Raw genomic sequence first — 18,463 nt, forward strand, 5'->3', positions numbered from 1 at the left:
TGCCCTTCCCTGATTGCAATTAATCGTGCTGGTCCCGCTTTGGAAACTACAAGGAGGAAAAAATCACGTGTTAAAGAGCCTAAAAAGGTCTCCACATCAGAGTGTGTAAGTGTGGATATTTTAGGGTTTGAATTTAGGGTTATCACAGCACAAAAGAATTCGGCTCCTCAAAAAAGCACTGGTGACTTTGTCTTTCTCTGAGACATTGCATTACAGCAGGTAATTACACTGTTTCCTCTATCCAAAGTTTCTAATAGCGGCGACTGATCTTTATGGCTAAAACTTTAATGTAACAGCCACACAATAAACAACAGTAAAGAAAAGATAGTTTGCTTTTACTAAGAAGGCATGTGATAAAAACTGAGCAATTCACACCACATTTAGGGATTCACTTTGTAATCGCAAATCAAAGGGAAAAAGTGTACGACCATAGATCTGAACTCATGCGGAGACAGTATAAACTGGGATTTTGATTAATGGTGCGTTCTGAAACTATAATTTACAACAATTATTCATGCATAAATAAAAACAAACTCAAACTCATGTTGTTCCAAACCTTTGTGGAACACAAAAGAAGATATTTTGAAGAATGTACTGGTTGTTTTGTAGATGCAATTTCAATTACTGGGGTCTAGAGCTTTCAAGGTTAAATATTATGAAGTATCATCAAAGTAGTCCATATAACTTATGCACTATATTCAAAATCTTCTGAAGTTTTTTTGTATTTTTTTTTTGTAAAATATCATTTTAAAGCTTGAAGCATCCTCCTTCACTTCAATTCTATTGCAAAATAGTAGTCAGATATTCGCTAAAAAAAAGAGACATGAGGGCCAAGAAACAAGAAATAATGACAATGTTTTTTTCAACAATCGTCTTTGCTTCTGTTTCTCCTGTTCCTTGCAAACAATTTTTTGGTCTCTCTCTGCCCTTTGTTGTTTCACTCTTTCAACTGAATATTCCTCACTTTCTGCTTTCCTGTTTTGCGCACTGTCTCAGGCTAACACTCATCCTGTCTTGTCCCATGGACTTGAAGAATTTCCCAATGGACATTCAGACTTGTACCATGCAGCTAGAAAGCTGTGAGTACTCCATTCTCTTCATCTCTCCCTCCCCCATCTCTCCTCGCCTTCCCCGCTTCACACTTTGCTGCTTCCGATTCTTCTGACACGGTTTTAATAAATGCACGATAGCAATAGCCATGAAGTTGAAACACAGTGAACGCATATCTCTACATGTTTTTAAAAGCCTTCCTAACACTGTTGTGTATGGTGAACATATACTCTACCTTTCAAAAGTTTAGGCTCAGTCATTTTTTTTAAAGAAAAGTCTCTTATGCTGACCAAGGCCGCATTTATTTGATCAAAAATAGTTAAAACAGTAATATTGTGAAGCAATAAAACAGTTTAAAATAACTGATTTCTATTTTATTATATTATAAAATGTAATTTATTCCTGTGATTGCAGCACTACACTTTCAGCATCCATAACTCCAGTCTTCAGTGTCACATGATTCTTCAGAAATCAATATGCTGATTTGGTGCTCAAGAAACATTTATCATTATTATCATCATCATCACAGTTGAAAACCGTTGCATTGCTTAATATTTATGTGGAAACTCTTTTTTTCAGGATTCTTATAGAAAGTTACTGACCCCTAACTTTTGAATGGTAGAGCATATCATGAACTGTTGCCATTTATATCCTGTTAAGACGGCAATGACAATTAAGATTTTTCTTTTTCTACTTGTGAGCCCGATAACCCTGAGCATTATGGGATTTTAAAAAAAAAAGTGTAGAAAAGAGATTACTCAAAACAGTGTTCTATGTCTCACTGCACAAAAAAGAAGAATCGGCAAGAGGAAGTTTAAGCGATACAGAATCCTCATTTTAAAACTGTGCGTAGTGTCTAGTGCCCTTCCTTATTACCTTGATAAAAGGAAGAGGCAGGCAAAGAAATAGATAATTCCCCACCCCAGTGCCCTCAGAGCAGATAGCATCTTAACTCCTAGAACCAATTTAAAGGATATCAATAATGGAACTTTCATTTTGTGTCCCCTTTATTATGTGGCCCACCTCATTTGCCCAAGAGGCTTTTAATTCCACATCCCTAAGACAAAAGAACTCCCCTTTCTAACCACAAGAGGAGCCAAATGAGATATCCACGTAATACAGAAATGCACTGCAGATGCCACTTAGCTTGACATCTGGATTTGCCTTTTGGATTATTTGATTTATGTGTGATGACCAAAGCCAGCAGCCAGCACCTCTACATTCAGTGACTCATATGGTTTAAAAGATTTAGGGGACGCACTACACCAAGATACTGTTTTACTGTCCTTTCTGCGTCCTCTGTATGTCTACAATATTTATTCAATGAGTGGAAAAAGCCCTCCTCTGTAGCCGCAGTTAAAATCGCCCTCTTCTAAGGAGTGGGGTCAGGCAGAGTAATACACACACAGGAAGACGGGCAGGTTTACTGTCTAACAAAAGCTGTTACTGAGGGCATAATCATTTCCGATTAGACAAGAGCACCTTTTTAGGGCTTTGAAAGGGCCCGCTGAACACCGTTTTGACGAGTGTCGGGACATTGCCGAGGGATGGGATCACCTTGTCTGGGAAGGAGACATCCAGGTAGAGAAATGCAAAAAAACAAAGGAGGAAAATAAGTTTGGGGCACTTGGTATGCGAAAGTGTCGTCAAGGGAAGATATGTGGAAATACAAGTGGAAAAACACAATGACAAAGGCACAAAAAAAATTAAGCAGAATTGGGAAAGTAGTAGACAAATGGAATATTAATGTAAAGTTTAGTATAAAGGCTTCAGAAATCAATGTTTTTTAGGTATTATACACAGAGATTAACAGGTGCTTTTGTGGATTATAAAGGGCACACAAATCAATTATGCTTATATGACCAAGAGTGACCATGGAAGGCATAAAGAAAGTCTTTATCTGAAATATACAGTACACCACTGTTCAAAACGTTGGGGTCAGTTTTTTTCAAAGACACTAATACTTTCATTGAGCAAGAATGCATTAATTTGATCAAAATGTGTGTGTGTGTGTGTGTGTGTGTGTGTGTGTGTGTGTGTGTGTGTGTGTGTGTGTGTGTGTGTGTGTGTGTGTGTGTGTGTGTGTGTGTGTGTGTGTGTGTGTGTGTGTGTGTGTGTGTGTGTAAAATCCTGTTTCTTTGACCTTTGCATTCAAAGAATCCCCCCAAAAAATGCAGTTTCCACAAACATTAAGCAGCACAACTGCTTTTAATATAGATAACAATAAATAAATAAAAATGAGCACCAAATAAACATATCAGAATGATTTCTGAAGGATTATGACACACTGAAGAATATATTGCAAATAATACCTTTTCTTATATTGACAATTGAGGCTAGAATAGGCAATCTTCATCTTGGAAAAACATTCATATTTCTTGTATTAGTTTGAATGCAATGTTTGGAAGCACACCAAACTTTTCAAAGACACCATGACATTCAAGGACTTTCAGTCTTCATCCTTTTTTCATTGGTTTGTTGTTTTGAAGACGGAAGGGGACGGGGAGGTTTGTGAATAATAGATGTCTTTGTAAATCCCTGAAGGTCTCTGATAGACATCAATATTATTCAGATTTGTCAAGTATTCTACACTGTTATTGCATGCCTCATGCATTTTTAATAGGCCCCTAATCTCAACGTGTACTACAGAGAGAGAGACCTGTTAGAAATTATGTGGGGGATGTGACTAATTTGAGGCAAGTAGCATGGATAAGGAAAAAAATTATATAAGAAAGAAAGATTTCCAATTAATTTGTTCAAATACTTCATGTTGGTCACATGTTGGATCATGTAATAATATATAAACATCTTCACTAATCAAAGGTCTGTACCAGATATTCAATCTATCAATCTACCGCTTTGGTTTGTTGTCTGTCAGATGACCTTTTATGCAGCGTACAAAGTATGGGATGAGAGTGGAAGCTTGACAGGTGCAATTCACACTTTTATGCACAGATATGCATTTTTCTATTTCATTCTCTCTCCCTTTTCACAGTTGGCTACACCATGAACGATCTGATCTTCGAGTGGCTTTCTGATAGCCCAGTGCAGGTGGCGGATGATTTGACTCTTCCTCAGTTTTTACTAAAGGAGGAAAAAGATCTCGGCTACTGCACTAAGCATTACAACACAGGTACACGTTCCACTATAACCTTCACGCATATCAAATAATATCTATATAAAAAAATCATCATATACACTGTTGCAAACAAAATTGATTTCAAGGTCCTCTAATGGATTTTTAAATGCATATGGTGTTTCCCCAACATAAACCAGCGATACGACAATAATAATTAACCAGGTGCAAACAACAATACATTAAAAGTTGCTATACATAGTTACTTACCTATGAAACTCTATGTTCTCCCAGGTAAATTCACCTGTATTGAGGTGAAGTTTCACTTAGAGAGACAGATGGGCTACTATCTCATTCAGATGTACATCCCCAGCCTGCTGATTGTCATTCTGTCTTGGGTGTCTTTCTGGATCAACATGGATGCTGCCCCTGCTCGCGTTGGCTTGGGTATCACCACTGTGCTGACCATGACTACCCAGAGCTCCGGCTCACGAGCCTCTCTACCCAAGGTAACATAACCAAAATTACTCAGTTCTGAGAGAAAAAAAAGAGAAACATTTCAGAAATCAGTGCAGTTATTAGATAATGAGTGAAATAATGAGACAATCAATGAAAATGAAGAATAAAAACACGAGAGCAGAGAGGTGAAAATAAGCTTGCCTATTTTAAGTGACCATTTTAATAATTAAAAGGATGTCGAAGAGCACTTGCTTCTGTTTAAAGATTTGTTCGCTAAAAAAATGTATGAATTCTGAAAAATAAAAAATTTATAATCTTTTTTTGTTTGTTTGTTTGTTTTGTTGTTCGAAACACGATTCCTCTCAACGAATTCCGGTTCCTAAGCGGTTATTTTAACACTTTTAATGAAGACATGTAAGGGGGGGAAATGCCATTTTTGCTGTATTTACTGTCCTCAGTCGCCAAATTATAATTTCAGATTTTACATGAATCAGAAATCAGACTACTATTAGATCAGCACTGGGTTTTTTAAAAGCATCGTAGTGAGCTAATTTGATCATAAAGACAATTGGTGGCAATGGCTCTACGATCTACTTAGGCTTACAATGCTTTTGGGAACGCATTTATTTCCATTCTTTTATGCCCTTCCCTCGCCATCTTCTCTCCGCCTCATTCACTCGGATGTACGTTATTGCTTACGTTGCACGAGTGTCCACTACTGGCGGAGTCCTTGCAATGTGTTCAATGGAACGCATTAAGCCCTTGATCACAGGAATCTGCAATTTCTTTCCCTAATGAATTTGTTTTCCGCACCATTCTATAGGCCTGTATCCTTCATCCTAAGCACTCAGGGTTTTCCTACGAGTTCGCACTTTCGTGACGTAACACAGCTTTGACTGTCGGGAAGAAGTCTGCTGCGGAGCTTGCTTCAGTGAGGGCTCAGCAAAAGTGCGCAGCAAGGGCGCATATCAACCACAAAGGGGGGCGGTCGCGAGCACCCTTCTGACACCTAAATTAACATGGGACACCTACAGTCTCATGGGCCCTGTCCCAAATGACACACTTCAGGTCTTGTGGACTTACAATGGCTGTCTATGTAGGGTGTCCCATTTGTCATTTTAGGTTTAAAAAGGGTGCTCGCGAGACCAAGTTTTAAATTATGAAATGTTTTCTATTGTTCTTTTTTTGCCTACTTTTTAGCCTACTTGTTTATAAATGTAAGAGATTTTAAATATTAATTAAAATAATGTCCTCTTCAGATGTAGCCCTAAGGCCCTATGTAAAATACATGCTGTTTTCTATGGAAATTTATCAACTGATAGGTTAATGAAAAGGATGTGTCCAAAGTCAACACAACCTCATTATTCCTAGCAATGCCCTTATTGATTATCTATTGATGTTGCTCTGACCTTGTGCATCCCAGGTGTCCTACGTGAAGGCCATTGACATCTGGATGGCCGTTTGTCTGCTGTTCGTGTTTGCTGCATTGTTGGAGTACGCGGCAGTCAACTTCGTCTCAAGGCAACACAAAGAATTCATCAGGCTGCGCAAGAAGCAGCGAAGGCAGAGAATAGTAAGTGCGATGAACACACTCACATGCACATACACACACACACACACACACACACACACACACACACACACACACACACACACACACACACAAACAAACAAATACAGGCTTGTGCTGTCACCCTGGATTACACTTTGACTCGCATCTCTTTTCATTGTGCTCAGCCACATCCAAATACTGGCAACGGCCACACTACAGCTGGCTGTCACATCTCGTGTGGGGGAATTCAGATCAGGCTGTTTCCATAGTGAGCAGTCCCATGTGCTTAGCCCACCATTTGTGCCACCTTGTAAAGCCTCGCTACAGCCAATTTCCAAAGGCCAATAACCTGCTTCCTGATCCGAGATCACAGACACTGCCTGAAATGCTAAAAAGAGGCTTCTAAACGAAAAGCTTAGAAAATACCCCCAGGGCTTCAGAGTGTCAAATCACTCTGAACACATGAAATGTGTTTAACAGATTTTAAATGTAATTTCTATAAATACTCCAATATAAAATTCATGACTAGTAAATATCAAAGCCCAACAATCACATTTAAAACTGTTGGCTAAAACATCTAGGGCACTTTTCGGGCTTGTACAACAGCACATGCTGTCCAAGCTCACAGTGCTGGAGATTTACGAGTGTGTTCGCTGAATCTGAATCAATAATGAGAGAAAAATGAGAATAACTCCTTTTAAGAATGAGCGAGTTCTCCTCCCCCTCCTGCCTCGGAGATCTTGGCGGCTATTTCTCTTTGTCCTATTCTCTCCCGCCAAGAAAGTCTCTAGTCTGAATGATCAATCTGGGTGGTATCGATGCATGGGTCACTGGCTGAGAGAGCTGTTATGCTGATGGACCAACTACTGGCCAGGATAATCAATACAACAAATCCTTGGCTTCATCCTGCCTTAATAACACTATAGACAAATTAGGCCACATTTTCCTGCTCAAGAAAACACTAAAAAATGGGTGCTGAGAGGATCGTGCCTGTTGTAGGGATGAGCAAAACTACATATTTTCAAAATTACCAATTGTGAGTTGCCTGAATGACTAAGTTAACCTATTGGATGTAAGATAGCCCTGCAATTACACTGGTTTCAGATTCATGGGATGCATTTCTTAGGGGGTTTAAATAAGACACATTGCCAGTGTTATTTTAGTATTATTTATACTAATATATTATTTGATATTTTGAATCAGCTTTAATATTTTTATGTGCTTTTGCCACTTACATACACACACACACACACACATATATATATATATATATACACTCACCGGCCACTTTATTAGGTACACCTGTCCAACTGCTCGTTAACACTTAATTTCTAAGCAGCCAATCACATGGCGGCAACTCAGTGCATTTAGGCATGTAGACATGGTCAAGACAATCTCCTGCAGTTCAAACCGAGCATCAGTATGGGGAAGAAAGGTGATTTGAGTGACTTTGAACGTGGCATGATTGTTGGTGCCAGAAGGGCTGGTCTGAGTATTTCAGAAACTGCTAATCTACTGGGATTTTCACGCACAACCATCTCTAGGGTTTACAGAGAATGGTCCGAAAAAGAAAAAACATCCAGTGAGCGGCAGTTCTGTGGGCGGAAATGCCTTGTTGATGCCAGAGGTCAGAGGAGAATGGCCAGACTGGTTCGAGCTGATAGAAATAACCACTCGTTACAACCGAGGTATGCAGCAAAGCATTTGTGAAGCCACAACACGCACAACCTTGAGGCGGATGGGCTACAACAGCAGAAGACTCCACCGGGTACCACTCATCTCCACTGCAAATAGGAAAAAGAAGCTACAATTTGCAAGAGCTCACCAAAATTGAACAGTTGAAGACTGGAAAAATGTTGCCTGGTCTGATGAGTCTCGATTTCTGTTGAGACATTCAGATGTTAGAGTCAGAATTTGGCGTAAACAGAATGAGAACATGGAACCATCATGCCTTGTTACCACTGTACAGGCTGGTGGTGGTGGTGTAATGGTGTGGGGGATGTTTTCCTGGCACACTTTAGGCCCCTTAGTGCCAATTGGGCATCGTTTAAATGCCACGGCCTACCTGAGCATTGTTTCTGACCATGTCCATCCCTTTATGGCTACTTCCACCATGTCACAAAGCTCTAATCATTTCAAATTGGTTTCTTGAACATGACAATGAGTTCACTGTACTAAAATGGCCTCCACAGTCACCAGATCTCAACCCAATAGAGCATCTTTGGGATGTGGTGGAAGGGGAGATTCGCATCATGGATGTGCAGCCGACAAATCTGCGGCAACTGTGTGATGCCATCATGTCAATATGGACCAAACTCCCTGAGGAATGCTTCCAGCACCTTGTTGAATCTATGCCACGAAGAATTGAGGCAGTTCTGAAGGCAAAAGGGGGTCCAACCCGTTACTAGCATGGGGTACCTAATAAAGTGGCCGGTGAGTGTATATGTGTGTGTGTGTGTGTGTGTGTATGTAAGTGGCAAAAGCACATAAAAATATTAAAGCTGATTTAATATTTAATATATATATATATATATATATTTCTATTTTTTAAAAGAATATACTATTCTATTTTGGTTAACGGTACAAATGTAGGATTTTTCGCCACCAGGGGTCGCTAACCTCTTACAATAACAAAGGCGTATTTTGATGACGTAAAGCATTAAGCGGAATTATGGATCTTGTCGTCAAGCTGATGGATCTTTTATGGATGAGTGGATACTTTGATGTTATTAATATGACTGTGGTATGAAACAGGGCGCGATTGCTAATGAGAGACGTATACCAGCGTCACACGCAACGCGAGTCCCGCGGATATTAAGGAATAAGGACATTTCATTCTACCGAACTACACGCAAGTGCTGAATTAATACTCACACAGGTCAGTTTATTAGACGAATTAAACTTGAGGTAACGCAGTGCTGTTTCACTTGCTCTAACAGTTACACTATCACACTAAACAGCATTTGAGTGTTTTGAATGTTGTTAGTTAGTTTGTTTGTTGGCTATATGAGACTAACAGTAAGCTAGATCAACATTAGAATAACATACAGATCATATTCTAACATTTCATCATGTTGAACTAAATAACATTGATTAGTTGTATGTAACGTTACATTAGCTCACCTGTCTAATAAAGTACATGCAACACTCGCGTCTCTGTCAAGTCGAAGTTAGTCGCGGACGTGGAGCTCTCGGCATCTCGAAAGATGATGATCTTCGTTTTAGTCCTCTTTTTGTCTTAAAGTCTGCTTGCCATGGTCCATAATGTTTGAACAAACCAACAACAACAGCGTGAGCGTCCTGCTGGGCAAAACCCAGTTGTCCCGAGTTGTCCACGTCTGTCGCCATGGTTACTATGGCAGTACAAGCGGAAACCGAGGGTAACGCAGATATGATGTCATTGACTGGCGACTCCTCACCCCTGCTCACACGTCCTGTTTCCTTGGTTAAAATCGCAATTTTCTCACGATTTACAAATAGTTGGAAACATTTGGAATATTGTAAGTAATCAACTAAACAAAATATATAATATTGGCCTAGTGCTTTTTGGATATTTTACTGCAAAAAATGGCATATTATACCTTTAAAAAAAAAAGTTTTAGTAATTTTAGTACTCTTTTATTTCAGTTATTTCACAAGGCAACATTATTGATTTTCAGTTAAGTTTTTATCTAATATTCGTATTTTATTTCATCTTTATTTCAATTACCAAAAACAATTTTAATTGTTTTAGTTAAAGGGGTCATATAATGGTACATGCACTTTTTCAAGTTGATTGTACTGAAATGTGTGTTGGCAGTGCCTGTACACAACCATCATATAATGATAAAAATCCATCCAGTGGTTTTGTTTTAATCTCCTTTTATGTTTTCCCCTGCCTCAAATCCAGCCGTTCGACCGTGTGACGTCACACGGTCGGACGCCCCTCCCGCGATTGTTGATTGATAGGCGCGTTTCAACACAGACCCGCCCTCGCTCGTGAGAGCTGTCAATCATAGTCTGCGCGGACCGGCGCGGTCATGGTTGATATGCTGGAGCACTGTCTATGAGCAGAATGGCGTCTAAGCGATTGTGGTGTTCTGTTCTTGAGTGTAATAACGAACACAGTCATTTTAATGTTCCTAAATCCGAACCGCTGAAGACGCAGTGGCTGAGTTTGTTTTCGAAGGGAATATTCCCCACGAGCAACGTCAATCAATGCTTTCATGTTTGCGCGAATCATTTCTCAGCAGACTGCTTTATAAAGAGGGTCAGTATAAAGCTGGATTTGCTAAGCAGCTGCTCCTGAATAAAGAATCGGTACCAGATATTCGTGTTCCTGCTCCTCTAGAACAACTGAAGTGAGTGTAACGTTTTATTAAACTTTATATTAATATTTATATCTTTGCAAATCGCTTCACGATGAATGAGTCTAAGGTTTACACTCAGGGTACATTACTGCATGTTTTCTATGTACGACGTTCTCCATATAATTCATAATCCCACGTTTATAATGAACAACACGTTATGGTATTGTGTTACAAACGTGTACGCACAGAACAGAGGGGCGGAGTCAGGAAAGCTCATTATCATTTAAAGTCATATACACTGAAACGGCGTGCTGAAAACAGAGCTGTTTTTGACCAGGTAAAATAAGTGTTTTCTTACAATACTAATGAGAATTTTTAATTAAAGTATATTACAAACTTTTAATTTAGACCCTAAAGAATGATATTAGCTTGTACAAAAATGGCATTATATGACCCCTTTAACAATAACCACAATGAGCGTTGCTGCGTTTAAAAACATCTAGTTGGAGCACAATGAAATGAAACAGACTGGAGGTGTCTCGGTGCATTCTTAAAAGTTTAACTTCATTTTTAACTTGGCACACGTCCTAAAAAACATCACAAACAAACAAAAAAAGGACAAAATGTGGCACACTGGTAAAATACATCTCTCCAACTGTGTAAGCCTTTAGCTGTACTTTAAAAGGGATGTAAACTGTTTAACCGCTAAAGCACCACCACGGAAATCTAAATCTAAATCTAAATCTAAAAATCTAGATCAAGTTATCCCAGATCTTGGACAACTAGTCGATTAGTTAACCATTATGACCCAGTAATAAGCTATTTGTGTCTGATTTAAACATCAGCATGAACATTATCCTCTTGTCTTAGGACTTTATCAAGTTTTGCTGTGACGGTCGGATTTAGCTTGAGTGTGTGCACTTTATGGGAGTGTCCCTCATCAACCTGCAAAGAAGTGTACGAAGCAGTGTTGCCTAGCAACTTGGATGTTGCTGGAGAGCAGCAGCTTGACAGCTGTTAAATTCTTGTTGAAGTATTTACACAGTTGCCAATATTAATGAAAATGAGTCTGCTCAGCCTGCCTAGAATTGTTATGGTTGAAAGTGCACTGAACTGTGCAAGATACATAAGAATGACAGATTGATTGATTGATTGATGGATGGATGTGCTCTATTGATCCCCAGAAGTTAATTTAGGGAAAGAAAAAAGACAGATGTTCCAAACTGTCATATACTAGGAACTTAGAAACAAAACATTAAATTTTTCCTTGATGGAGGTTGGAGCCAGGCAGCCTGCAGGATGCTTTGACTCACTGTGGAGAGTGAACAAACTCCCTGGTAACAGCACCAGCAAACTCCACCAGCACTGTAACACCTGTGCCAGAGTAAAAAAAACCCATCTGTGTCCCCCATCTTATTTGCCCACGAGCAAACACTTGAGTCCCATAAACCCAGAACCCCCTCCGTCCTACTGGCCCAGTTCACAGCTGGTATGAACACACTTCACAAGTGAACCGCTTACAATTGTCGTTTATTCCTTATAGTAATGTGTCTCATGTGACCACTTGATTTGAAATGGATGCTAATGCCAGTTGTAAAACGGGACATTAGTATTCACACATTTTCCATACCCCTTAAATATGTACAGAGATTCAAACATGATCTCACGGAAAATGTAATTGTTACGAAGTAGCGATTTCATATGAATTCATACAATGTGAATTGTACAAAAACGTATGATTAGTAGAAAAAAGTAAGGGACCGTTCGGTATTTATGGAAAGGGCCACCAGAGGAAAATAGGGGAGGGTCATGTCTTTTTATTCTTTGTTGAGGGGAGGGTCATCCAACTTTTTTTAGTCTATAGGGGAGGGTAACCCAACTTTTGTATTTATCAAAACAGCTAAATTTCAAAGTGGCTTGTTTGGTGCATATTTTTTCCATGTAGCTACAGCTCTCGGTCTCGGCCCCCCATCGCTATCAGATGGGTCTGACCCAACAAAAATCCAGTTTGGCGCTGTCAGAAAAAGTGCATTAGAACAGAAAGCCAATGAAATGTTTACCCGGCAAAACTTTAAAGCACGAGCAAATAATCAACTTTTGTGATTGCGAATAAGTGCAGTGTCCTGTGAGTGTTACCGCTGCATTAACATGTGATGTGATTGGACGTCGGGTTTTACAGTATTATTGGGACTGATGCGCCAGAACTGCAGCTGATATAATGTGCGCTGTAGCACCATAGGCCTACTACCATATTTTAGTTTCCATTCTTATTGTGTTTCCACAGCAATGTTAGTGAGTAAATCTACTGAAATTGCCACCATATCAGTGGAGTGTGATGTGTTGGACATAGGGCTACCACATTTTTAAATTACTATTGGTATTATTTGAAGTTAACATAATAAAATACGTAGACCTACACCAAAAAAAAAACTAGTTGAGAATAAATTCTTTAAAAGTGGGCAATTCCAGCGTTATGGATGTGACATTTGCAGTCAAAACTTGAAATATAAATTCTAAGAAAATGCATTTAATACTGAAACGTCTGTTTATATATTCATACTCCCTTAAGGCGGGCTTACACGGTGCGATTTTTTGCTGTTTTACGAGCTCGCAGATTTTTTTCACTCTGGAGAAATCGCGTGGAAATCGGTTGTGCTCGCATGTTGCGGCTCGTGTCGTGTGCTAGGAAGATACGAGCCGAGCCGAACCTCTCGACCTCACGATAATTTTTAAACATGTCTAAAAAGTTCGGGAGCTGTAGGTTTGAATTCGTGAGGTGTGTGCGCTGTGCGGTTGAATGAGCCGATGTGTCGATCTATCTGAATTTGACAAATCAGGAGCTGAAGAAATCCACAGAAGAAAGACAATGGCAGCGCCACCGCGAATTTGGACTATTGAAAGGGAAGCCTACTTTATTATGATTTTAGTATCATGATTAATAAATGCATGCACAATTATCAGTGAACTTGATAAATGTTGCAGATATGTTTTACTATGCACAAACAAATGCCTTTTAACTTGCGTGCAAAATTCAGAATTAAATTAATTTGCAGCGATTTGTACAAATAGTCTGTATATGTGTTGTAGCCATAATAAGCTGATAAAATAATTAGGGCTGTCAAATGATTAATCGTGATTAATCACATCCAAATTAAAAGTTTTTTTTTACATAATATATGTGGGTGCATTGTGCATAATTATTTTATATATATTAATACACAAACATGCTTGTATATATTTAAGAAATATTTTCATGTATATACTGTATATAGATTTATATATAATTTATATTATATATAAATATTTTATTTATAAATTATATATTTTTTCTTAAATATACATGCATGTGTGTGTATTTATATATATACAAAATAATTATACACAGTGCACCCACATATATTATGTAAAAAAAACTTTTATTTTGGATGTGATTAATCGTGATTAATCATTTGACAGCCCTAATTATAATGTTGTTTTTTTCCATCTATGTTGATTATGAAAAGTATAGCCGCAATGTATCGGGAGACATGGCCAGACATGACTTTATTAAGTTTTGTTTTGTAGAAAGCCTTTCTTTAAAGTGAATTTCGTTTTGTATAAATTGTATCTTAATTCTAATCAATTTTTCATCAACCAATTGCCTGGATTTAATTAATAAGAAGCAAATATAGCTGGATTTACAAATGCACATCTTTATTGTTGCATGATGCACACATATGTCGAAATAACGACATAACCACAACAACCATCGAATTGTCCTGGTTTGAGACTGTTAATACACATAACACAAAATATTCTTTTTATTTTTTTCGTGTTCGCATACATTTATGAGGGGAAAAAATGTTACTGACGTGACCGTTCTCCGTTACGGACATGAACGCTCTGAAAGTGACTTTAAAAAAGTGACTTTCAGAGGCCTCAAACAGAAAGCACAAAGCCTTTCTTTAAAGTGAATTTCGTTTTTTATTAATTGTATCTTAATTTTAATCAATGTTTCATCAACCAATTGCCTGGATTTAATAAATAAGTAAATATAGTAGAAAATCATCATGACACGGAGGCACGTGAACTGGACTCTTGTCTAATAAATGAACCAAAACTCAGCATATAGCCTAAGGTAGGCTACTTGCCTCACAGACCTGATAAATATATAGAAAGCTTGACATGTCTACTTTTTAACAGAACAATTCAAAACGAAAGAAAACAGACTACAGACTGCTCTCTGCTTGTATGAAATGTGCATTTCTCTCTGGCGCGTTCACTACTGCGAAGATCGCGAGTCAGCATCGTCACCTTTATATTTGCAGCCGACACTGACAAAGACTTGTTTATTAATAAACAATTAAAATGTCCCCTTGCTATATTATTCATAATCATTACTTTTGGCGGTTCTTTGTGGCAGCTTTAAGATACTTTGTTGGCAGCGCCACCATTACATTTTACATGAACGCGTCACCACTGCATCAGCACCAAAAACATGATTTATTTATTTATTTTCAAATAAAAAATCGTGATACGAACCGAATTGTAGGTTTGGTCTATCGTTACAGCCCTAGCAAGATGAGATAGCAGGAGTTTAGTCGTTTATCATGGAATGGCTATCTGAACATCTTTGCCGAGCGGAAAACCCATACAGAAGTAATCAAGTTATCGAGGAGGGTCATGCCTTTTTTCACAATCATTTTGGAGGGTCATAGAAAAAATTATTGCTGGCGAAGGGAGGGTCAAGTCTTTTTTGACTACAGATCTCAAATCTCCTCCGGTGGCCCCTTAAATAAATAACGAACAGTCCCTCCCTAAGCATGAAGATCCACCACTAACCCCACCCCTTAACATACCCGTCACTGGGGTGTAAGCAGATCATACAAAAATGGATGAATTCACACGAATTAGCCATCGATTCGCTAAAACGTAAAATATTATGAATTGCCATGAAATTTTGTTGGAAATTCAGCATATATGTATTAAGCACATTTTAAATGATTAATAATAGCTAATAGCTAAATAGCTAAAAAATACATAAATGCACAAAGTATTGCTCAAGTGTGCTTATACCTCCACCCAGTATGGTTTCTTTTCTTGTGACCATGTTGAGTGACCCCCAGTGTTAGTATTCACCCCTCAGTCCTCATACAAATGGAACTGACTTGTTTCAAATTGAAAAGTTTTTGCAGCAGAGTTCTTTTTACACGCTGGACTCAGACTCTGAGTCTGGACACGGCCTGGCCATGATTAATAAGGTAAGCACTGACCCAAACTGTGTTCATAGGTGACTTTAAACTCAATTTAAATGGTGTCTTTATCTTTAACCAAACACATCATTAGTCCTTGGCATGTGATTGACTGGATTGTTTTTAGTTGCAAGCAGAGGATTTAATGAAGAACTAAACGAGAACTTAATCGTCTTATCCTCTCGAGGAAAGGGGTAATTTGTCAAAGATTGACAGATAAACTGATTCAAATGACTAATTTATTTGGCATTAGAGGCAAGAACTAGGCCAAAGTGCTACATGTGGAAAAGTAGACCAAGTAGAATACTAAAGAACATACGGTCTTCTTTTTTGTCAGGAAACCATGCAGGAAGCGCTCTTGCGTCCATCTTTCCTGATTTTTAAATTGTCATTTAAAAAATCATGATGCTGTGTCAAATTAAAAACAGTTCAACTGTAAAAAAAAAAAAAAAAAAAAAAAGGAAACATCTTGATGTATTTGCATTTTGTTCCATTATGTTGACCGCATTCTGTCTTGCCGGCAGATACAACTGACATCGAACAACAACATCAAACATGGTTGGTAACATATGGATGGAGGAAAGAGAAAAAAATGCAGAATCCTTTCACTTTCAAGTAATTGTTCAAAACAGTCAGTTTCATTCTAGCATCAGACAGAGGGAGGAAAATTGTCATGGAATAACTACATAATTACTTTTTTGGCACCGAAAAAAAAAAAAAAAAGGAAAAATTTTACACTGCAAAAAGTGATTTACTTACTCAGTAATTTTTTTCATGTTTCCCAATATAAATATCTAAACGTTCTTAAATCAGGACAAAAAAGTGTTCAGGGAGTTCAGCCTTCAAATGATCTTTGGGGTCAGGAATTCAAATAAATGTAGAAAAGAGAATATCCAAGGCACTCTTCTTCAAAATTAAAAGACATGGGGAGAAGCAAACCACGTGTAGCAGCGCAAGCCTTCTTCAGGGCTTAAATCAAGATTCATTTACTTGAAAAATGACAAAATGTTAAGAAATGTATCAAAAATAAGTGAGTTTATGCTTAAAACAAAAAAAAACAAATCTGCTAAATGAGGTAAGTAAAATAAATTTACCCTACCGGCAGATTTTTTTCTTATTTTAAGCATATCTTCACTTAATTTTTCAAAAAACAAGACTTAATATCTTATGTCATTTTTTTCTTCATAAGTAAATCTTAATTTAAGAATGTTTATACAGCAAAACGAGACAAAAAATACAAGAAACTCACTTTTTTCAGTAAATGGACCATGGTAATAATAATAAATAAATAAAAAATACATATAAACTAGAATATAAGGGTTAGGCCTATAAAAAAACAAGCTTATTTTGTTTTATAATAATATGATCGGGGGGGGGGGGGGGGGCATAAAAAGGATCTGAATGAAGCTTCACAGGTAGCATTCATAAAAGCAAGTAATGTACATGACATCTGACTTTTTACATATCTACAGTTCAGTATAACACCACCCCCCCTCCCTCTAAAAACTAAACCAGTATGTGAAATTTTCTTTGATGCCTGGCACTAAAAACACTAAGAATGCTTTTCTGTTAAAGGAGGAAGAAATTGTTCGAGAAAGCCGTGGCTTTTACTTCCGTGGGTACGGACTGGGCCACTGCTTACAAGCTAAAGATGGGACAACTGTGGAGGCATCTACCGTGTTCCCCCCACCACCTCCAGTGCAAGTGCTGTACGACGGAGAGGCCATCCGGAAGCGGTTTGTGGACCGAGCCAAGCGAATCGATACCATATCCAGAGCAGTATTTCCTCTCAGCTTCCTCATATTCAACGTCTTCTACTGGATCACCTACAAAGTGCTGCGACACGAGGACATCCATGCCAACCTGTAATAGCTCCTGGTTATGCCACTTGTTCATATTACTGCTTCTTTTCTTTCCTTATATCTCCTAATTTTAAACAAAACCGCCTGTCATACTCACACTAGAAGTGTATTTTAAAGGCATATTCACTCCAGAAATGCCGTCAGTGCTAAAACCATGTGCTCAGGTGTGACTTCTGGAATTTAAAGTGCCCAATTAGTGCAAAAGGGGCTCGTAGATGCAAATGCTGCTGTTGAGGACTTGGCTCTCCTCTCTTTCACATCTTCATTCGAGTGGATTGCACTAATAGCCAGTGCTATTGCCCTTATTTTGTAGGCTCCATTTGTTATTGGCTGAAAGATTCTGGGTTGGATAGAAAATGTTCACTTGAATTTTACCACATGGCGCATCCTTGAATGAATGTTTTTGAAAACCTCAAAACAAATGTGTTTTTTACATCTTAAAATGCCAAACTAATGGGCAGTAAAGGGGAGGATTGGGATTTATTATTCATGGGTACAGTTACAGGGGAATGGTGTACTGTTTTACTAAATAAGATTATAAATATATATGACTGTATAAAGTGTATATATGCAGAGTTGTTCACAGACTGCAGACAGCACAAATGTGTATTTCTTTTTGTCTTTTGAATTTGAATAAATGGATATTCTACCAGGAAGTCAGAGTTGTTTTGTACTTTGGTGCACAAAACTACACAAAAGCACAAAAATAGGTTAAATCTAGATTTTTTTTTCAGGATTGATGTATTACAAACTCTGTCCATAGTCATTTTTCTGTTATTTTTCATTAACATTATTCATGCTATTTGGAAAACGTAAATATCTAAATCATTCCATCATGTGTTAAATCGTTTAAACTAATGCCCGAAAGAAATGGATGATTTGTGACGCTCTGTCACCCTGGCAGCACTAAGCTTTAATTGTCAACAAACAGAGACATGTATCAT

General features: G+C 38.1%; 1 protein-coding gene across 1 annotated transcript in view; it reads left to right on the forward strand.

The window, feature by feature from the left end:
- glra4a (glycine receptor, alpha 4a) overlaps window positions 1-18,175 on the forward strand; it is a 70,492-nt gene extending 52,317 nt beyond the window's left edge. The window contains exons 5-9 of the mRNA XM_056270281.1: window positions 997-1,079; window positions 4,046-4,183; window positions 4,421-4,635; window positions 6,009-6,158; window positions 17,233-18,175. Coding sequence (XP_056126256.1) covers window positions 997-1,079; window positions 4,046-4,183; window positions 4,421-4,635; window positions 6,009-6,158; window positions 17,233-17,526 — 880 coding nt within the window. The 3' untranslated portion in view covers window positions 17,527-18,175. The remainder of the gene's footprint in view (window positions 1-996; window positions 1,080-4,045; window positions 4,184-4,420; window positions 4,636-6,008; window positions 6,159-17,232) is intronic.
- The last annotated feature ends 288 nt before the right edge of the window (window positions 18,176-18,463 follow it).

This window comes from Rhinichthys klamathensis, unplaced genomic scaffold (genome assembly GCF_029890125.1).
Source record: "Rhinichthys klamathensis goyatoka isolate OS25496 unplaced genomic scaffold, OSU_Roscu_1.1 h1tg000301l_1, whole genome shotgun sequence".
In the NCBI taxonomy this organism is placed as follows: Eukaryota; Metazoa; Chordata; class Actinopteri; order Cypriniformes; family Leuciscidae; genus Rhinichthys; species Rhinichthys klamathensis.